Below are 21,700 nucleotides of genomic sequence, written 5' to 3'. Positions count from 1 at the left end.
CCCCCCCCCCCCCCCCCCAAAAAAAAAAAAAAAAAAAAAACTGCTTGGATGCTCTAAAAATTTTGTCCCCATTTTATTTTCTAGGTGCCACAATATATTTTAGATCACATGTGGGCTAAGGGTGAGGCGTGCAAAATTGTGTGTACTCAGCCACGACGTATTTCTGCAACTTCTGGTATGCTCAACTTCCTAAGCCAAGTGTTTGGCAGTTTCCCATATTCCTGTTTGTTCGTTGTTTTATCTTCATATATATGTTACTTGTTATTAGGATTTAACTATTCCATTTGCAGTTTCTGATAGAATTTCTACTGAAAGAGGTGAACATCTTGGTGATACTGTTGGCTATAAGGTAATCTATGTTACTCTGTATATTCTTAATCTGGATTTATCCCTCTTCCTTGTTTCTATTTTTCCTCATTTTACAGCCAATTGTAAACATTTTTGTTATCCATTGATCTTTTGGGATGTATCCACTTGTAAGTAAAAATGGAATTCCAGAAAGAGGTTCCTAATTTCCAAGAAAGTCCAAGTTCCTGTTTACTTTCCAAGTAAAACTGGAATTCTTGAAAGGGATTTGGATTTGGCAGAAAGTGAGAAACTCAGTCTAAGTCCTTGTTAAATCTATTCTGTTTTCATTATGAGCTATTATTTGGGTTCTGTTGTCCTTGAGAGACAGGGTTTGCAGTGAGCAAACTGCTACTTATGACCCCCCCCCAAAAAAAAAGAAAAAAAGAAGGAAGATATAACCTGCAGAGGTGAATAGAATGTTTCATTACAAAACCACAAATGTAAAGGGTATGCTTTTTTGTAAATGACATCAGTTGTTTATAGTGCTATTTTTGTAAATCAACTTGATTCAGTCTTTAGTGGCATTTATTTCCCTTTTTTTTGTTGTGATTCTAGTATTCTATACAGCCTCCCCCATATACATGTAGGAAAGTATTTTACAGTTTACACCTCTCATTTCACAGTAAAATCAATAATGTGTATTGTATAATTGATTACTTATGCTATTGTGACAAATTCTAGATTCGGATGGAAAGCAGCGGAGGAAGACACTCGTCTATTGTATTTTGTACTAATGGGGTTTTACTGAGGATTCTGGTCAACACTAGCAAGTTGAACAAAAAAGCTTTGCAAGGGGAGAAGGATGATGTGTCTGAAATTACCCACATCATTGTGGTATTTTCCATTTCCAGCTTGTTTGATCTATTTTGTAATCCTACTATTTCATGCCTCATTGTTCTTGTATTACAACTTGCTTACATGAAGTTGCAATCATGTTACCTGTACAGCCATTGCACTTTTGAATAAGATGAGATCACTAATTGGTTTGGCCATGAAAGCACAATTCAATCACTTGGGCAAGCTGATGTGGTCACAGTAAAGAAAAAGATGATATAAAAAATCAATATGGGAAAAAGTGGGGCAGTGAAGGGCTCAAAGATAGGGTTTTATTTATATAATTTTTTTTTTCTAATTGATTTAGATTTCCACTACTTATGTTCAAACAATAAAAAGTCATGCAACCTTCTCGCCAAAATGTAGATTGTCTTAGTGAATAGAGAAAAAAATTGGTGTAACTAGGGGCAATGCTGCTTTTATCCAATGACTAGACCCATTACACATAGATGACAACTAGCATGGCACAGCTAATACTTACTAAACAACCGTATGCAAGTTTACTGCTAAGTATGTCAACTTCTTTCCTCCACCTAGTCGCTAGGTAAAATTGTATCAAAGAAGTGCATTCTGTGCCTATATTGCTGGACAATAAAACAGAAGGTGAGATTATCCCTTAGTTGCCTTGATGATTCGACAAACCCTTAGTCCAAATGGGAGCTTGGTTGTGATGGTTATAGGTTAAGGTGTATTCTTGGATGCTTTTTGCTAGTGTCAGCCAGAAGTTATGGGAGTTGACAATGGCAAGGTAGTTATTACGGTGTCATTATATATTTGGTGGATCGGTACACTCTTACTCAGGAGATATTCTTGGTTGCTTTTTTGGGAATGCAAACAAAAAGCTTTTATGTATAATTGACAGTGGCATGGTAGTGATGCATCATAATTGCATATCCTCTTTTTCTTTTCCACAATTATAAATTTATGGAATGGAATATGTGGTTACAAGTTAAGAGATGTCCCAGACCATAACTTAATATTTTATATGAAATATTAAAGAACTTTAAATTATTACTACCTAGTTCTCCTTGCTTGTCTGCTGTGTTCATGATAACATCCAAAGCCCAGAGGGCCTGAGGTAGAAAGCTTTTAATAATTTCATTAGGCCTAAATAATGTGGCCCAAAAGGCTGCTTTGAAGGTATGCAACACATCAAATGACATATGATCATTCATCTTGTGCAAAGCTTGGACCATATTTACTTTTCTTACATCTCAATATGAGTTCATACAACAAACACCTTGAGTTGCTCCTTTTTCCCTGTTGCTTGCCCAGTCCACAAGCTTGCAGCAAAATGTGCCACGAAATCTTTGATGTTTGGTGTTATTACCCTACATCAGCTAACAAGTGTTTTGTAATTCCCTAGGATGAAATTCATGAAAGGGATCGCTTCTCCGATTTCATGCTAGCAATTATCAGGTGAGCCCCTTAAGCTATCATCATGTTAGTATACTGAGTGTTGATCTGCATCTTTGCCTTAGATTACTATCCAAAGAAATGTTAAGAAGTTGATTTTTCCGTGTAGGGACATGCTTCCTTTGTATCCTCATTTGCGCCTGGTATGTCTCATGTATTCAAATATAACACCTTCTCTTCAGTTTCTGGTTACAATTACATGCAAACAGTTTGTGTTCAATTTATTGGTTTGGTGACAATTTTCTCTTTAACAGATTCTAATGAGTGCCACAATGGATGAGGAACGTTTTTCAAAGTATTTTGGCGGCTGCCCAATAATCAGAGTCCCTGGATTCACTTACCCAGTAAAATACCTCCTATTGTCTTGTTTATTGTTGCACATTGCTGACCTTTCTTCCTTTGTTGTTTAGTGATGTAAATTTTGTTTTCTTTTTAGGTAAAAACTTTCTACCTAGAAGATGTACTTGGTTTTGTTAAATCAGTGGAAAATAATCACCCTGACAATACAACAGCTAGTCTCAACTCAGAAGACTCCATATTAACAGAGGAATATAGAGTTGCCTTAGATGAAGCTATTAATCTGGCTGTATCTGATGATGAGATTGATACCCTCTTAGATATAATATCTTCTGAAGGGGTACCTGAAGCCATTAATTACCAACATTCTTTGACAGGAGTGACACCGTTGATGGTTTTTGCTGGAAAAGGTAGTATCAATGATATTTGCACACTCCTTTCTCTGGGTGCTGACTGCCACTTAAAAGCCAAGAATGGGACAACTGCTCTAGATTGGGCATTACAAGAGAACCAGACAGAAGCAGCTGAAATTATTAAAAAACACATTGAGAAATCATTTTCCAATTCTGAGGAGCAGCAACTTTTACTTGATAAATATCTATCAACAGTTCATGCTGAATTGATTGATGATGTTCTCATTGAACAGCTAGTAAGAAAAATATGTATGAACTCAAAGGATGGAGCCATCCTAGTTTTCCTTCCTGGGTGGGATGTTATTAATAGGACAAGAGATAGATTGCATAAGAGTGCATATTTCAAAGATACATCCAAGTTTTCAATAATTCCTCTCCATTCTATGGTTCCATCAGTGGAGCAAAAGAAGGCTTTTAAACGTCCTCCCCGAGATTGTCGCAAAATCATTCTTTCAACTAATATTGCTGAGACTGCTGTTACCATTGATGATGTAGTTTTTGTAATAGATAGTGGACGTGTAAAAGAAAAAAGTTATGATCCTTATAACAATGTATCAACTCTTCAATCCTCTTGGATTTCAAAAGCTAGTGCCAAGCAACGTGAAGGACGCGCAGGGCGCTGCCAGCCAGGAATCTGTTATCATCTTTATTCAAAACTTAGAGCAGTTTCACTGCCAGAGTTCCAAGTTCCTGAAATTAAGAGGATGCCCATTGAGGAGCTATGTTTGCAGGTGATCTTCCTGCCTTTTTATTTAAGAGTGTGTGCAAAGTTGGGCTTTTAGGGGTGTTTAAGCAAGGGGTCCTCTGTCTGGACATGTTTTGTTTTGTTTCGGTTTTTGTTTTTTTATCCTGTAGGGATTGGAGTTAGCCTTAAATCAGAAAACTGAGAACAGTGCCCATAATGAAATATCAGGGGAGAAATATATATATATATATATATATATATATATATGTATGTATATATATTATAAAGATAGTTCCCGTCAACTTTTCATACTCAAACTTGCCTTGTATCTTTTTATGCTAAAAATATTTATTTTTTTGACATTTTTTATTGCACATTTCTATTAAAAGGTTTGTTAAATAATGTTTTTCACTGCAGATTAAGCTTCTTGACCCAGATTGTAATGTTGAGGAGTTCCTTCAGAAGACATTAGATCCTCCTGTTTATGAGACAATAAGAAATGCAATTATTGTTCTGCAAGATATTGGTGCCTTAACTATTGAAGAGAAACTTACACAACTTGGGCAGAGGATAGGATCTTTACCTGTTCATCCTCTTACAAGCAAGATGCTTTTGATTGCTATATTATTGAATTGTCTTGACCCTGCATTGACATTGGCCTGTGCATCTGAGTATAAAGATCCATTTACTCTTCCAATGTTACCAAATGAAAGGAAAAAAGCTGATGCTGCAAAAGCAGAGCTAGCCTCATTATACGGTGGGCGTAGTGATCAATTGGCTGTGGTGGCTGCATTTGAGTGCTGGAGAGGTGCCAAACAAAAACGTGAGGAATCGAGGTTCTGTTCTCAGTATTATGTATCATCTGGTACCATGAAAATGATATCAAGAATGCGCAAGCAGCTGCAGTCCGAATTGGTTCGAAATGGGTTTATACGAGGAAACATGTCTGAGTATAATCTAAATGCTCAAGATCCAGGAATTCTACATGCTGTCCTTGTTGCTGGTTTGTATCCTATGGTAGGGAGAATGCTTCCAACTCCCAAAAGTGGAAGGAGAAATGTTATAGAAACTGCAGGTGGTGATAAAGTTCGTTTGCATCCTTGCTCTACCAACTTCAAGCTGTCAGTCAAAAAACTTGAACAACCTATAATTCTATATGATGAGATAACTCGTGGAGATAGTGGTTTGCACATAAGACGTTGTAGTATAATTGGGCCACTCCTGCTGCTATTGCTTGCAACTGAGATTGTAGTGGCTCCTGCGAATCATAAAAATGATGTTGGTGATGACAGTGAAAGTGACTATGAAAGTGGCTGCGAAGATGACAGTGAGGAAGAGAAGAGAAAATCAGACCTGTCCAATGGAGAGAACGCTATGTCGTCTCCTGATAATAGAGTGAAGGTCGTTGTTGATCGGTGGCTACCTTTTTTTTTAACTGCTCTTGATGTTGCTCAGATATACTGCCTGAGAGAGAGATTATCTGCTGCAATTTTGTACAGAGTAAGTTTTATAACTCATTTTCTGTCCAGACAAACCCCCTCCCCCCACCCCAATGCCTCCTAATTAAAAAAAGGATAACACACCTTTTAAAAATCAGTAAAACCATGTTGTCCTTGATAAAATATTGCTTCTCTATTGTTATTTGTTTGTTAAATATATTGTTGTTTGTCATTATGTAGGTGACATATCCATCAAGAGAACTTCCTGAGACTCTATGTGCTTCTATGTATGCATTTGCTTGTATCCTATCATATGACTGGATGAATGGGATCTCATTGCCATGTGAGTCCATCGACTCACTTACTACAATGGTTGGTTCTGCTGAGATCAGTGAGTCACCTTCTGGAAAGAAAAATGTGGAGGCTGATAAGAATTATCTCAAGTCACTTCTGTGCCATGATAGCTTGAGTGGCAACCACAACATGCCCACTTCCCGTGGCGCAAGTTCATCTCAGAGTTCTGCACCGCAGCATCTCCTTTCAGGGCCAGGATCAGCAAGGCCCCACAAAATGCCCACTTCCCTAGATGCAAGTTCATCTCAGAGTTCTGCACATCGATATTTCCTCAGGCCCAGGATCAGCAAGGCAGGGCATTCTAAGAGGCAGCATGGAAATGGATCCTCACAGGTAGATAGTTGAAGATTGAAAGGTTACTGTGACACAAAAACTTCTTCATCTAGGTGCAGTGGTAGCTTTACTTTTACAACTCCTGAGAATTTCACTTACACCTTCCAGTTGCTACAAGTAGTCTGTGATGCACAGGACAGGAGTAGAGTTGGTTTTCTCAGCCCCAAAACTAGAGGGACAATTGTTGTTTAGCTAAGAACAAGCAAAATCTCAGTTGCCATTAATGTTATTTGTGGCTCATCTTTCCAGTTTTCAGCAGGGAAGAGGGGAGGAGTCAGAAAATGAATACAAGTTGAAGTTACTTTCTATATATGATATCACATATCAGAGATGCTTCTTCCCAATATTGATTTAGAATATAGTTCTAAAGCTTTCTCATTAGACAAACATGTATCTTTAGGACTGGGGAAATTGAATTACCCCCAAATAGAAGCATGCTAATCTTTGTGTTTGCTTTCTTTCCTTGTACTTGACCAACAAGTATTTTGGGTACTCGATGCTTTATGGCTTGCATTTCTAATACTAAAATTTTCAGAAAGATATCTGAATATTGATGAAATTTGTGCAGCCTTTTGGTGAGGTGTTGATTGGTATTGATGCTTTTTAATTTTTATACTTTATTCCTGATATAAAAATGTATTAATGTCATGCTCTAGAGGAGACCTTATGGAAATAAATCATTATTAGGAACATTATAAGGGGTTTGCTGATAAATAAATCATTTAATTTATTTTTAGTATAATATATTAAAAATAAATATTTATTAGTAATTTAAATGATAATGATTTTTAGTATAATATATTAAAAATAAATATTTATTAGTAATTTAAATGATAATGTGGGCCATGGTATAATTTGCCTGGAAAAATGCACCAAGGGGCAAGGGCTAGTCTAGGAAGGAAGCTTGCCTACAGATGCAGCAATCTTTTATTTATCTGTTTTTTTTTTTTTTTTGACAACCTTTTATTTATCTGATGGTGTCTCTGTATGCGTAAATTTATGCATTTGCATTTCAGAAAATATCCACTCAATAATTTTTTGTTAAATTTATGTAGCAATCTCCAATAGTATCTATGCATTTATACATTATTGTATAATTGTATTCACGTTATTACAACTTACCTTTTCTATTATGTGATTTGTGAGTTATTATATTAAAAAAACGAAATTTATTGTATAAATATCATTAAACAGCGATTACTGATTATGAGTTATCGTATATAAAATTTAGTTTTAAATAAAGTGGCCCTTGACTAATAGTTTATAGCAGAGTGAGCAGAACCTCCTTTTGTGGTGGTTTCCTCTACGCAAAGAGTTTTCTCTCTGATACCTACAAAATCTGTATATATAAATACAAACCCAAACCCAAACCCACTTTCCTCCTTCTCTTCTCTCCCAGCCCAACCCAAACGCCATTACCGAGAAGCAATCTCAAACCGTGTCCCCTCTCTCTCTCTCTCCCTTTCTGAGTCTTTGACAGATAGCCGAACCCTGAATCCACTACCTTCCTTCTAATCTTGCCGACAATATTGCTCTTCTGCTCCTTTTATTTGACTGATTTTTCTTTCTTTTGTATCTACTTTGATCTGAAACCTCAAATCGCTGTCTGGGTATCGGAGGTTGTTGGTCAATTTGTTTATTTCTTGTGGTAATTTCTATTTCTTTACTTCTTTTTTGTTATTTTTATTTTCACCTTTGTGTTCTACTGTTGTGGTCTTTAAATTGGGTTAGTAGTTTTACTTGTGCCCATCATATCTATGGATGTATGTGCTTAAATTTTAGGGTTCTATGTGTGTTTAGTTGGGAGCTGTTTAAGGAAGATTATCTTCAATCTGATTGTCTCTCAAGTTTGTTATTTTATTGTTTAGTCTAGTTGGAACTATACAACTCTAGATATAATTTGCTAGATTATGGTGAGGTTTGGTTCCTTAGTTAACATAAATTAACTAGCTAACAGGTGTTGGAGGATAGACTTATTTATTTTATTCTCCCCATTACTTGTTTCCTTCTATTGCTAGTCATTGCCAGTGCATTAAGATTATCTTCCTTATTGATAAGTGCATTCAGGTTTTCTTCCTTTAATCTGTATAAGCTCATGTTGTTTTTCCTTTACCCGCATTCATTCATTTTTTCTTCTTTCTATTCATTGCACATAAAATGCTGAAGTCCAGTGTAGGTATTCCTTTTGTTTACACAGTCTGTTTATATGATTGATTAGATTTCTTCTGGTCTCGGGTCACTAAGTAGTTTCCTTAGTTAAATAGTCAGTGGCATCCACTTGGAATGAATTTTGGCCTTAACGTAACAACAGAAGCAGTTACTGATAGACTCAGTAAAGAACAGTAGCTTCTAATATGTGAATGTGACACACACACCCACATTCATTTTTCATTCTTTCAAAAACTGGAAGGCAGCAATGCAAGAACATGCTTTTAGTCCCTCCTAAAGATAAGTGTAGCAATTGGGGTGGGGGGGCTACTGATTGGATACCTCACAGTGTGTTTGCAGGGTCAAGATTCCTTTTTTATTTATTTTTGCTCTTACTATGATATTCTTCATTCTGTTGTTTAATGCAGACAGCTCTACTGATTGTTGAAGTATTTAGGATTAGTATTTGAATTTGTTATTTGCTTTTTAGTATATATGGGCTAAGGTGTACATTTCATGGGAGGCGTAGAGGATGAAGAACCACCCTCAAAACGTGTAAAAATTCACTCTGGAAAGTTGGGAGATCTTTCGAACGGAATGTCTCTTAGAGAGCCTGCAAATTGCTCTCTAGCGTTCCAAGGGGAGGACGAAGTTGTTGGTTCAAAAGGAGTTGTCAAGAAAGTTGAATTTGTTCGAATCATAGCTGAGGCATTATATTCTCTTGGTTATAAGAAGACTGCAGAACAACTAGAGGAAGAATCGGGGATACGTTTGCATTCTGCAGTTGTAAATTTGTTTATGCAGCAAATCCTTGATGGAAAGTGGGATGAAAGTGTAGCTACTTTACATCGAATTGGTATAGTGGATGAAACCATTATAAAGTTGGTATCTTTTTTGATATTTGAGCAGAAATTTTTTGAGCATTTGGATGGAGATGATGTCATGGGTGCTTTGAAAACTTTGAGGACAGATATAGCTCCTCTATGCATAAAGAGTGATCGAGTCCGTGAGCTATCCTCATGTATCACATCTCCTCCTCCAAAGGCTCTTGTTGGGATATCAAGTCTGGGTACTGTGAGGGTGAAGTCTCGCTCAAAATTGCTGGAAGAATTGCAGAGATTACTTCCGCCTACTGTTATGATACCTGAAAAGAGATTGGTACATCTTGTTGAACAGGCTCTTGACTTGCAGCTTGATGGTTGTAGGTTTCACAACTCTTTTGTGGGTGAAATGTCATTACTCACTGATCATCAGTGTGGCAGAGATCAAATCCCTTCTCGAACTTTACAGGTGAGAGCATATTTGCTGATGAAGCTTTTATTTCATTTAACTCTAAAGTCTAAACTTGCATGTTATTTAGCACTGTGTTAAAATTCTTAAACATTAGCCTATTAGAATAAGTTTATATGGAAAGCAATTAGTAGTACTCCTGTAAATATTTTTCCTCAGAAACAGATTTTCCTTCTTTGTTTGGATGGATCATATTGCCTATATTAGTGTTATTATGATCTTTACTTACTTTATTTCTGTTACTATTGGCTAAGGTGTTTGAGGGAGAGTATAAATTAGAGCCCAAGGTTATGATCACAAGAATATCTACTAGCCATCCCAAACCAGATTTTTTTTTCAATCTTTTTAAATATATTTCTTTATGAACAGTATCATTACTTACCCAAATAAAAAGTGAAAAACATTCTAACCTTATTGATGTGTCCATATATTATCCAAATTTCTTAATCTCCTCCCACTCCTTGCTTAAATCCCATCTTCCCTTTGTTCAAATCTACAGCTTGCTTGTTAAGGTAGGCCTGGCATACCTTGCAAGCTTGCAGTATCCTCACAATAAAAACTGCTGCTTCACAAAGTACCAAATTCAAAATTTTCCAAGACAGTATTTGGTTGACTCACCATTTGAGTAAGCAGCCTACTTTTTTCATTGTTATTTTAAGGTTATGTTATAACTGCATCCTTTTAGAAATGGTGCCATATGAGACCTAAAACTTGGTTTTTCCTTTGTACCTATAGCTTGGCAATAGAAGCAAACCAATAGGGGTGAGCAAAAATCCAAGCTGACTGAAAAACTGACGACCGATAACCGGACCGCCCAATAATTTTGGATATCATTTTTATAGTTCAAAATTTATTGATGAATGATGATTTTTGCTTTTCGGTTGGTTATTAGTTTTTTAAAAAATAAAAATAAAACCAAACCGACCAAAAAACTGAAGGTAAACTCAACTGTTATTTCATATTTATAGCTTATCTGCATACCTTTAAGTTTTAACTTAGTTTGATATTTTGTGGTGTGTTCTTAATGTAATAACCACTTGACCAGAATTTGAAAACATTCAAGTTAAAAAAAAAAAAATCATCACGTGCGTGTTAACTTCAGCATTTTCCTTTTTATTTTGTTTTAAATTTTTTTATTTTAACTTTTTCTGTCAACTCTTTTTCTTTTTGTTTTTTCTTCCTTCGCCCCCACCCCCCCTCCCTCCTTCTCTCCTACTTGGTTCCTAAAAATTTGTGAAAAAACCAATAGTAATGGGTTTGCTCTTAGATATAATTATTTTTCCTTTAGGTTTTCGTATTCAACAACAGTCAACTGGTTTCCTCTTGGATTTGGCTATTTGCTTAATTTCCCTCTGTTTATCTCTCTCTATGTACACGTGAGCTTAATGCAAGATCCAAGAAAAGCATAATTTGTTTGAAATTTTCTGTTTGAGACCCAAAACCTACCGATACTGTTGGTTTTGGTTCCTTCAGTTATCAAATGTTCATCGGTCAGTTTCAATTGGTTACAGCCATCTAGAAAAAAAATTCGGTTGCCAAAAATCAACCAGAATTGTCTGATGATCACCCCTACATAGTACATACCAGATTGTAAAATTTTGGATATGAAACCTTGTCTTATTTTGATGAGCGTATAAAGATTTGGCAACTGAAAATGAAAGTTCAAGGAGTTTATGATATTGCTTTTCGATGAGCCATGTGAACAAGTCAAAACTATTTTGAGAGTTTTAATTCTTTCCTTCTTTTTTTTTTTTTTTTTAAATTAATTTTCTGTTGCAAGTTCATTATGTAGCACACCAATGTTTACTTTTTGTTCCGGCAGATCTTGCAGGAGCATAAGGATGAAGTCTGGTTCTTGCAGTTTTCTTATGATGGGAAATACTTGGCCTCATCATCTGCAGATTGTTCGGTTATTATATGGGAGGTAACTTTTGACTGTTCTTGTATTGCCTTATTTTTCCTGGGTTGTTAATATTTGTTGGTTTAGTTATATTGTTCTTTCTTTCCTTTGTACTTCTTCTACTTCAGTAAGCCTCTGCCCTGTGCTATTCGCTGCTTGTTTATACCTGCTCATTATTGGTTGATTTTGGAATCTGATGTTTTTGAATGGAGATATTGACATTCTCCATTCTTAAAAAACATTAGGAAATTTGGACCATTAGAACGATCTCTCTCTCTCCTTTTTGGTTAATTTGTGTCCACAATGCACCCAAAAAAAAAAAAAGTTTCCTTTATGAATATATGATGTGATTTTGAAGGTAAATTTTAAATTTGTATTTATATGTAAAGGATATAGAGATAATTCTTTTGTAAACCTCTAATAAGAATATTGCAGACTAATCAAGTGGCTAGAAATGATTGAAATATGCAATATGTTATTGCAATTCATTTCTTTTTTTTAAAGTTTTGCTTTCTCTTTTAAGGTCAAACAAGATGGTCAAGTCTGCTTGAAGCATCGGCTTAATGGTCACCAAAAACCTGTCAGTTATGTTTCGTGGAGTCCTGATAACAATCAGATTCTCACCCTTGGAATGGAGGAAGTTGTTCGACGATGGGATGTGGCATCTGGGGAATGTGTTCATGTTTACGAGAAAAGTGGTCTAGGTTTGATCTCTTGTGGATGGGCTTCCGATTGCAACAGAATATTTACTGGTGTTAACGACAAAAGCATAGTCATGTGGGATGTAAATGGTAAGGAGTTGGAATGTTGGAAAGGGCACACCGATAAGATATCAGACATTGGGATCACTACTGATGGGAAGCAGATTGTTTCTCTTGGTAAAGATAATATGATAGTTGTATTTGCATTGGAGTCCAAAACCGAGAAATATATTGTGGAGGATAAAGACATAACGTCATTCGTATTATCAAGAGATGATAAGAGTGTTCTGGTTAGTCTGTTCAACCAAGAACTCCATGTTTGGAATATAGACGGAAGTATCAAGTGTATAGCCAAATATAAGGGCCACAAGCGGTGCCGCTATGTTGTGAGGTCATGTTTCGGTGGACTAGATCAAGCGTTCATCGCTAGTGGAAGTGAAGACTCACAGGTAACTTCTTCTTTTCTTGTCAATCAAACGCCATGTGGAAGGGGGTGGTCTAGTGGTCTAGTGGCACCTGGTTGCACCCCCATGTGGAAGGGGGTGGGCTCGAGCCTCAGTGGAGGCGTTGTTGTCTCTTTGTGCTTCAGTAGGTTGAGAAAGTAGTTATGAACAGATACTACATTGTAATAGAGTCAGTAGTACTCAAAAAAAAAAAGACGCCAAAGTTCTGTCACGCATCATAGGACTTTTGTGTTATTTATACCATTCTGAAGAATCCATCTACGTTTGTGAATTGTGATCCCGAAATTGATTGTGTTTATTGTTGGCTAGGTTTACATATGGCATAGAGGGTCGGGAGAGCTTGTTGGGATGCTGCGGGGGCATTCTGGGACAGTGAACTGCGTGAGCTGGAACCCTGTGAACCCTCACATGCTGGCGTCTGCAAGTGATGACCGTACAATTCGCATATGGGGATTGGAGCAGGTAAACATGAAGAAACCTAAGCCTAACGGCGTCGTTAGTAATGGCGTCCACTATTGCAATGGTGGAACCTGAAAGCATAATCTCAGCATGTTTGTGTTTTACCAAAGGTTTCTTTGCCAAACCATTGCTTTTATGTAAATTCTTTTACATCCATGTCAAGCTCACATTTATATGGAACAAAAGAATGTGAAATCTGCATTCCCTTCAGTAATAAACCTGTACTTTTGATTCTCAGTTTTTATTTATTTTTCATATTGAATGATATGAAACCCATGGTCCATCTGTGGGCAAATTATTGTATGGACCATAGCAAAAAATATATTATTCATGTACTGGGTGTACATTATATAAAATAATGTATTTTCAGTATTCAAATAATGTATTTTTTTTTGAATATAGTGTACATTATTTGATAGTATAGTTTACACTATCATGACCCCATCAGTGGGGACATTGATTGTTATTTTGCCTAGCTAGGATAAGCTTTTCAACCAATTTGGTTGACATAAATTTATGTATGATGTCCAAGTCCAACAAACGTACTAAAATATTTACGAAATAAATGTACAAATGGTCTAATGGCGTCCGATAGTGGCATTTGGTTGCACCCCATGTTGGAGGGGACAAGTTTGAGCCTCAATGGAAGCGATGCTGACTCTTTGTGCTTCAGTAGGTTGAGAAAGTAGTTTATGAACAGATATTATATTGTAACCGAGTCAGTAGTACTCAAGAAAAAAAAACGTACAGAATTAATATGAAGGTGTTGGAGGGGACAGGTTTGAGCCTCAATGGAAGCGATGCTGACTCTTTGTGCTTCAGTAGATTGAGAAAGTAGTTTGTGCTTCAGTAGGTTGAGAAAGTAGTTTATGAACAGATATTATATTGTAACCGAGTCAGTAGTACTCAAGAAAAAAAAAAAACGTACAGAATTAATATGAAGGTGTTGTGTTACGAAATAAAAGTACAATATATTAATGTTGCGGTTAATAGTCTCCTTGCCGCCATGCCCAACCCAATAATTAAATGTCATGTATTGGTCCAACTCAGTACGCCTCCCTCAGGGCTCAGTCACTATCAATTCAAACCCTACCTAATTTCATATTAACGTATCAAACACCTCCAATCAAGTATCAAATTCTTATTGTTTTTTGGATTACGATGATTATCTAAATGTGTACGTGTAGCGCGCACATCAATTTTACTTTTGTGTATAAATTATTAGAAAAATGCTATGTGATGTCTAATAGTTACGTTCACAAACTGGGCGAAAATTCAAACTCATGACCCATAAGTTGCGCTTGACTCTAATATTAAATTGAAGCATATGCTCCATCTCAACTAAAAATCTAAGCTGATAGTTAGATTGCACATTTATGTTTATATATTATATATGCTCAAACACTAAAAGGATTTTGTGCACTTTTTTATTTTGAGTTATGAGGGAATTCGACTGTCACTATTCGAGAGTATGCACTGAATAGCTTGAGGCATAATGCTGATGAGAGCTGTTATAATTGTATTAATGATGTCTAACCAAACTGTACATGTTACAAGAATATATATATAAGTAGAGTCACAATTAGACCGAAACTAAGACTCATAGTATGACTCGAATATGTAGAATCCTAATACTCCCCCTCAAGCGGAGGGTACGGAAGTAACCTGCAGCTTGTCTCTCAAGAAAGAAAACCTGGGTTCTGCCAGTGGCTTGGTGAAGATGTCTGCAACCTGATCCTTGGTGGGGATAAAATTCACCTGAATGTCTCCTGCCGCAACTCTATCCCGCACAAAATGATAGTCAATCTCTATATGCTTTGTACGAGCATGAAAAATAGGATTGGCACACATATAGGTGGCACCAAGATTGTCACACCATAGCTTGGGCACTGGCAGAGGAGAAACACCAATCTCTCGCAGCAGAGAGAGAATCCATATAACTTCAGCACAGACGTCTGCTAGAGCTTTGTACTCAGCCTCAGTAGATGACCTAGCAACAGTTTTCTGCTTTCTGCACACCCAGGACACGAGATTGGTCCCGAGAAAAACAGCATAGCCACTAGTCGACCTTCTATCCGTAGGACAGCCAGCCCAGTCAGAATATGAGAATGCATGTAGATCACTGGAACTAGACTGTCTCAAACACAGGCCCATAGAAAGAGTACCCTTGACATACCTGAGAACACGCTTGAGTTGTTCCCAATGTGCAGTAGTCGGAGCATGCATGTGCTGACAAAGAAGATTCACTGCAAAGGACAGATCAGGTCTCGTAACAGTCAAATATTGCAATGCACCTGCAATGCTCCTGTACTGTGTGGGATCATCATATGGCTCAGTACTTACAGATGTAGGCAAAGACGTAGCAATGGGAGTAGCCAGAGGCTTGTAGTCTGTCATACCAGCCCGTTTCAATATGTCAGTCATATACCTGTGCTGCAAAAGAAGCACACCATCAGCACACTTGACTGTTTCAATCCCTAGAAAAAATCCAGACTCACCAAGATCCCTAATTTTGAAGGTATTAGAGAGCTTAGTGAGGAGGGATGCGAGGACAGCCTGATCATTGCCCATAACAAGAATGTCATCTACATAAACTAGCAGATAAACAGTAGCTGACCCTTGTGAAAAATAGAACAAAGACACATCAGTCTTAGAGGCCTTTGATACACTCTCATTTGTACCTATTTTACTTGTGTTTTTATTTAGGTTTTATAATTAATTGTGTATTAAAATGTTATCTCCAATGCTTTTTCCTTGTTATTTTATTTAAAGTGGTATAATGCTTGGTTTGAGTGTCTTTGGTGTGTTTAGTGCTGCATTATAACCACTTGGGAGCAAAAAGGCAATGCAAAGGAATCAAAAGTGTTGAGAAGTCAAAATGGGACCGAAAGTACTGTTCACCGCAGATTCTCGACGCGTCGAGAATATCTCTCGACGCGTCGAGACCTTCCAGAGAGCAATAAAAATTTCGCCATTTTATTCTCGACGCGTCGAGAAACATTCTCGACGCGTCGAGAATCCTGCCCAGGACACTATTCATCCCAGAACAAAATTCCAGATTTGTCCCTGTTTTGGATCCCACTATTTAAGGCTTCATTTCTCCCCAAACCCTACCTGTTGGCTGCTGGTTTTTGTCAGAAAAAAGGGGAAAGAGAACAAGGAAAAGAAGCTTCATCATCTCCAAAAGCCAAAGAAGAAATCATCACAACTTTTGGAAAGGAGATCAAAGAAAAGAGCTTGGAGGCATCATTTGGGAGAATATCTTCCTTTCTCTTTTCTATTTTGAACTTTATTGAATAATTGTTGGATCTATTTTAGCCATGTTAGGCTAAACTTCCTTTTGGGATTTTTGGGTATAAAAGTGTTTATGAACCTATGTGCCTAGTTCTTATTTTGTTTTAATGAAATATCTATTTGGGTTTATTGCTTGTGTTGCAATTGTGATTTATGTTATTGATACTTGTAATTAGATGCATATGATTGCTTGTACCCTTGCTAGATTTGTCTATGAATCAAAGAGCACCCACAATTGCACTTGACTATTGTACCTCGAGAGAGGACAATTTGGTTAAGGGATATATTGTGAATAGCTCACGAGAGTGAGTATTCCATTTGTGAATAGCCCACGAGAGTGGGTATTCCATTTATTGCTTAGTCCCGATCTTATATTGTGAATAGCTCACGAGAGTGAGTATTCCAATTACCGTATTTTGGGTTTGAGTTACGAGAGTAACCTTTCCCTTTTAGATGGCATTTTTCCACACTTGTTTAACCCAAATAATTATTTCACTTTAGATTGGCACTAGGTGATTAAACACTTTAACTCCCAAAAATCCCGCTTTTACCTCTTTGAATACAAAAACCCGTTTGCCTTATTTTAATTATCTTGTTTGCATATCCATAGATAATCATCCATTGTGAACGTAGGAATAGCTTCTTGCGAATATAATTAGTAACTAGTGCTTGATACCCCACTTCCCTGTGGTTCGATAACCCCGGAATACTCCGGGTATTTGTATGTGGTTTTATGCTACGACCAAATTGGCGCCGTTGCCGGGGAAGCGGTGTTTAGTATTAACATTAGTGAAAATTGTATTCTAGGAGTCTATTCCATTTTATTTTCTTTATTTTTATTTTTATTTTGTTTTGTTTACTAACCGGTGCTAACGAGCTTCCTTAGCTTGTTTTTGTTAAGGTTTGTAGGTGTTGCATGCAAACAAGGTCCTCGGGAGGTGAAGGACTATTACCTCTTGACCTTGAAATCGAAAGGAGAGCCAAATTTCTTAGAAAGCAAAGGAGGATGGCAAACGAGCAAGGCAACATCAATGTCAATCCTAATGGAAATGGTGAAGGAAATGGAAACGGTGAGGGAAACGGTGTAAATCAACCCCTACCGGCAAGGAGAGCTATGTCCGACTATATTGCACCCGACTTGGATGAACACAATAGCATCAACATTCCGGGTGTTGAGGCCAACAACTTTGAGATCAAACCGGCAATCATACAAATGGTGACATCCGATCAATTTGGAGGGTCGCCAATGGAGGATCCAAATGCTCATATAACCAAGTTTCTCCGGATTTGCAGCACATTTAAGATGAATGGAGTTCCGAATGAAGCAATCAAACTCCGACTTTTTCCTTTTTCACTAAGGGATAAAGCCGACAGTTGGCTCATTTCTTTCCCCGCCAATCATTTTGCTAGTTGGGATCAACTTCATAGGGAGTTCTTGAAAAGATTCTACCCACTTTCAAAGACTCAAAGGATGAGGAGAGCCATTCAAAACTTCAAGCAAATTTCAAATGAATCTCTAGCCGAATCTTGGGAGAGGTTTAAGGAACTACAAAGGCAATGCCCTCATCATGGTATTCAAGGATGGGATCTAATGATGGCTTTCTATGAAGGTTTGCTTGATAATTCAAAGATCTTGGTGGATGCTTCATCGGGAGGATCATTCACGGTTTTGGAACCTACTCAAGCCGAGGAACTACTTGAGAAGATTGCAACAAATGGAACAACTTGGTATTCGGAGAGATCTTCCCAAAGGCTTGTGGGAGGATTTCATGATGTTGATCAAATATCCGCCTTGTCGGCTAAGGTGGATAACATGGCATCCATGGTTCAAAAGATAGCTCAAATCACCCTCAACAACCAAAATGTGAGCTATGCTTCTTCTACTTCTATTCCTCCAAGGCAAATCATGATGTGTGACTTATGTGGGGGAGAACACAATTTGGGAGAGTGCTTAAATGATGATATGGGTTCTCAATCTACCATGGAGCAAGTTGATTTGGTAGGATATGGTAGGCAACAACAATCATTCCAACCGCAAGGAGCCTACAATCCTAATGCATCAAGGAATCACCCCGGTTTTTCTTGGAGTAATCCGATGGGGGCTGCAAATCCCCAAAGTTTTGGCAATAGAGGACCACCACCGGGATTCCAAGGGCAACAAAATTATAGAGGTGGTCAACAACAACAACAATCTAGGCAAAATTTAGGATTCCAAAACTCTAATGCTCAACCGAGGCAACCACTAGAGAAGCCGCCTCCACCAAATTGGGAAGCCATGATAGAGATGATGTTTAAATCTCAAATGCAAAGTGAAGAGAAGATTAGGCAAGTATCGGATAAGTTGGACCAATTGAGTGCTCATCATAAAATGCTAGAAAATCAAATTGCCAATCAAGCTTCAACCTCTAGCACAAAAGTAACCGGGAAGTTGCCCGCTTGTCCCGAAAATCCGAGAGAGCACATGAATGCCATTATCACTAGAAGTGGAAAGCAACTTGAAGGTCCACAATTGCCTACCAATGATCAAGTTTTGGAGCCGGAAGTTGAAAATGGAAAGTTAAAGGAGGATGTTGTTGTGCAAAGCAAAGGAAAGGATTCTTGCCTATTCAAATCCGAAGAAGATGAAATCCAAAAACTTGAACCTTTGTTGAGACAAATTCCACCACTCCCGTTCCCACAAAAATTTAAGAAAGCCAAGGTGGAAGAAAGAAGGGCAAGGTTCTTGAGCTTGATCAAGCAATTGGACATTTCTATTCCTTTGCTTGATGCCATCACCGAAATCCCCTCTTATGCAAGATTCTTGAAAGAGATTCTATCCAACAAGAGGAGATTTGAAGACCGTGAAACCGTTGCGGTCAATGAAGAATGTAGTGCCCTTATCCAAAACAAGCTTCCACCAAAACTTAGAGATCCCGGGAGTTTTTCTATTCCATGTGTTATTGGAGGGTCTCTTGTGCAAAGAGCTTTGTGTGACTTGGGAGCTAGTGTGAGTTTGATGCCGTACTCTTTATGTAAAAAGTTGCAACTTGGGGAGCCTAAACCCACCGCCATGACTTTGCAACTAGCGGATAGATCCGTAAAACACCCCGTGGGAGTTCTTGAAGATGTGCCGGTAAAGATTGACAAATATTACATCCCGGGTGATTTTGTGGTTCTAGAAATGGAAGAAGATGCTAAAGTTCCTATCATTCTTGGGAGGCCATTTTTGGCAACCTCCGGGGCGGTAATTGATGTTAAAAAGGGGACTTTGGTGCTTGAAATTGGGGATGACAAAGTTGAGTTTAATGTTTTTGAATTGGCTAGCAAATCCCCTTGTCTTGATGAATGCTTTTGTGTAGATACCATTGATTCATGTGTTCGGGAGACTCTTGAAGAAAGCAATTGGATTTCTAATGATCCTTTGGGAGTTGATGTAGATGATACTATTGAGGAAGAGCAAATTGATGAAGACACAAGTGGTTTTGATGAACTTTTTGATGAGAATGAATTATTGGTGCAACCATCCTCACCAAAGCTTGAAGTATTTGGTCTTGGAGACCAATTGGCCAATCACAATGGGGATAATCATCCAAAGGTAGAATTAAAACCTTTGCCCTCCGAATTGAAGTATGCTTTTCTTGGTTCTAATTCTACATATCCCGTTATTGTGAATGCTAATTTGAATGATGATGAAATTGAGAAGTTGTTGCATGTGTTGAGAAGGCATAAAAAAATCATTGGTTATACTCTTGATGACATTGTTGGCATAAGTGCATCCTATTGCATGCATAGGATATACTTGGAAGAGGGGTATAAACCGAGCATTGAACCACAAAGGAGGTTGAACCCGAACATGAAAGATGTGGTGAAAAAGGAGATTCTAAAGTTGTTGGGTGCGGGCATTATCTATCCCATCTCGGATAGTAAATGGGTAAGCCCAATTCATGTGGTTCCTAAAAAGGGTGGAACAACCGTGGTTGAAAATGAAAACAATGAGCTCATTCCTACTAGATTGGTTACCGGGTGGAGAATGTGCACCGATTATAGGAAGTTGAACAAAGCTACAAGGAAAGACCACTTCCCACTTCCTTTCATTGATCAATTGCTTGAGAGGATGGCAAAGCATGCTTATTTTTGTTTTCTTGATGGCTTCTCGGGATTCTTTCAAATTCCCATTCACCCCGAAGATCAAGAAATAACTACCTTTACATGTCCATATGGTACTTTTGCATATCGGAAGATGCCATTTGGGTTATGTAATGCACCGGCAACATTCCAAAGGTGTATGGTGGCCATTTTTCAGATTTCATTGAAGAAAGCATGGAGGTTTTTATGGATGATTTTTCTGTGTATGGACTATCTTTTGATGAATGCCTTGCCAACTTAGATAAAGTGTTAAATAGATGTGAAGAAGCCAATCTTGTTCTAAATTGGGAGAAATGCCATTTTATGGTAAATAGTGGGATTGTTCTTGGTCACAAAATCTCAAAGAAAGGCATGGAGGTAGACCCGGCAAAAGTGGAAGTCATTGAGAAACTACCACCACCCACCACGGTGAAGGGAATTAGAAGTTTTCTTGGGCATGCGGGTTTCTACCGGCGGTTCATTAAGGATTTTTCTAAAATCTCAAAACCTCTTACTCATTTGCTTTCTAAAGAAGCTAACTTTGTCTTTGATGAATCTTGTTTTGAAGCTTTTGATAGGTTGAAGAAGGCATTAATTTCGGCACCCATTATGTCACCACCGGATTGGAGCATACCGTTTGAAATCATGTGTGATGCTAGTGATTTTGCCGTGGGGGCTGTTCTTTGCCAAAAGAGAGATAAGAGCTTGCATCCGATTTACTATGTAAGCCACACTTTGAACGATGCTCAAGTCAACTACTCCACCACCGAGAAAGAAATGCTTGCCGTGATTTTTGCCATTGAAAAATTCCGGTCTTATCTTGTGGGGAGCAAAGTGATCATCCACACCAACCACTCGGCACTCAAATACTTGATCAACAAAAAGGATGCCAAGCCGAGATTGATTAGATGGACTCTTCTACTTCAAGAATTTGACATTGAAATCAAGGACAAGAAGGGGTCTGAAAACCTTGTTGCTGATCACTTGTCAAGATTGGAGAATCAAAAGGAAGTAGTTGGAGAAGAGTTGCCTATTGATGACAATCTTGGTGGGGAGCAACTTATGGCAATCAAGGCCTTTTTGCCTTGGTATTCCGACTTGGTCAATTATGTGGTTTGTCAAAAATTCCCACCAAATGCTTCCCGTGCTCTAAAGAAAAAACTAAAAAATTATGCAAGATACTATCTTTGGAAGGAACCTTTTCTTTACAAGAGATGTGCC

At 37.8% G+C, this 21,700-nt stretch overlaps 3 protein-coding genes across 7 annotated transcripts in view; 2 read left to right on the top strand and 1 right to left on the bottom strand.

Annotated features, from left to right (window-relative positions):
• LOC116009851 (DExH-box ATP-dependent RNA helicase DExH6-like) overlaps positions 1-6,678 on the top strand; it is an 11,287-nt gene extending 4,609 nt beyond the window's left edge. The window contains exons 6-14 of the mRNA XM_031249008.1: positions 85-175; positions 291-349; positions 1,030-1,182; positions 2,549-2,601; positions 2,708-2,741; positions 2,853-2,942; positions 3,035-4,039; positions 4,411-5,493; positions 5,673-6,678. Of these exons, the coding sequence (XP_031104868.1) occupies positions 85-175; positions 291-349; positions 1,030-1,182; positions 2,549-2,601; positions 2,708-2,741; positions 2,853-2,942; positions 3,035-4,039; positions 4,411-5,493; positions 5,673-6,131 (3,027 nt within the window). The 3' untranslated portion in view covers positions 6,132-6,678. The remainder of the gene's footprint in view (positions 1-84; positions 176-290; positions 350-1,029; positions 1,183-2,548; positions 2,602-2,707; positions 2,742-2,852; positions 2,943-3,034; positions 4,040-4,410; positions 5,494-5,672) is intronic.
• Positions 6,679-7,408: 730 nt separating this feature from the next.
• LOC116009838 (WD repeat-containing protein 26 homolog) lies at positions 7,409-13,318 on the top strand. 5 transcript variants are annotated; one of them, XM_031248989.1, is made up of 5 exons: positions 7,409-7,767; positions 8,797-9,557; positions 11,380-11,481; positions 11,981-12,607; positions 12,932-13,318. In XM_031248989.1, exons 2-5 carry the CDS (start codon positions 8,865-8,867, stop codon positions 13,154-13,156), a joined length of 1,647 nt encoding a protein of 548 aa, XP_031104849.1. In that variant the 5' UTR covers positions 7,409-7,767; positions 8,797-8,864; the 3' UTR covers positions 13,157-13,318. The 5 variants fall into 5 exon arrangements, with proteins under 5 accessions (XP_031104849.1, XP_031104848.1, XP_031104845.1 ...); XM_031248988.1 differs by having other exon boundaries at positions 8,791-9,557; XM_031248985.1 differs by having other exon boundaries at positions 8,758-9,557.
• A 1,404-nt stretch (positions 13,319-14,722) lies between these two features.
• LOC116010077 (uncharacterized mitochondrial protein AtMg00810-like) lies at positions 14,723-15,652 on the bottom strand. Its single transcript, XM_031249341.1, has one exon. The coding sequence runs from the start codon at positions 15,650-15,652 to the stop codon at positions 14,723-14,725; it is 930 nt and encodes a 309-aa protein (XP_031105201.1).
• Positions 15,653-21,700: the final 6,048 nt, after the last annotated feature.

Source organism: Ipomoea triloba, chromosome 2, assembly GCF_003576645.1.
Source record: "Ipomoea triloba cultivar NCNSP0323 chromosome 2, ASM357664v1".
NCBI classification, from domain to species: Eukaryota; Viridiplantae; Streptophyta; class Magnoliopsida; order Solanales; family Convolvulaceae; genus Ipomoea; species Ipomoea triloba.
The sequence above is the reverse complement of the archived record's forward strand: the minus strand, read 5'-3'. Positions and strand labels throughout refer to the sequence as shown.

Coding starts and splice junctions, on each gene's coding strand:
- LOC116010077 (XM_031249341.1), bottom strand. CDS start 15,652: ATGGGCAATGATCAGGCTGTCCTCGCATCCCTCCTCACTAAGCTCTCT.
- LOC116009838 (XM_031248985.1), top strand. CDS start 8,784: ATGGGAGGCGTAGAGGATGAAGAACCACCCTCAAAACGTGTAAAAATT. Junction 9,558..11,379: donor TCCCTTCTCGAACTTTACAG/GTGAGAGCATAT, acceptor TTGTTCCGGCAG/ATCTTGCAGGAGCATAAGGA. Junction 12,608..12,931: donor GTGGAAGTGAAGACTCACAG/GTAACTTCTTCT, acceptor ATTGTTGGCTAG/GTTTACATATGGCATAGAGG.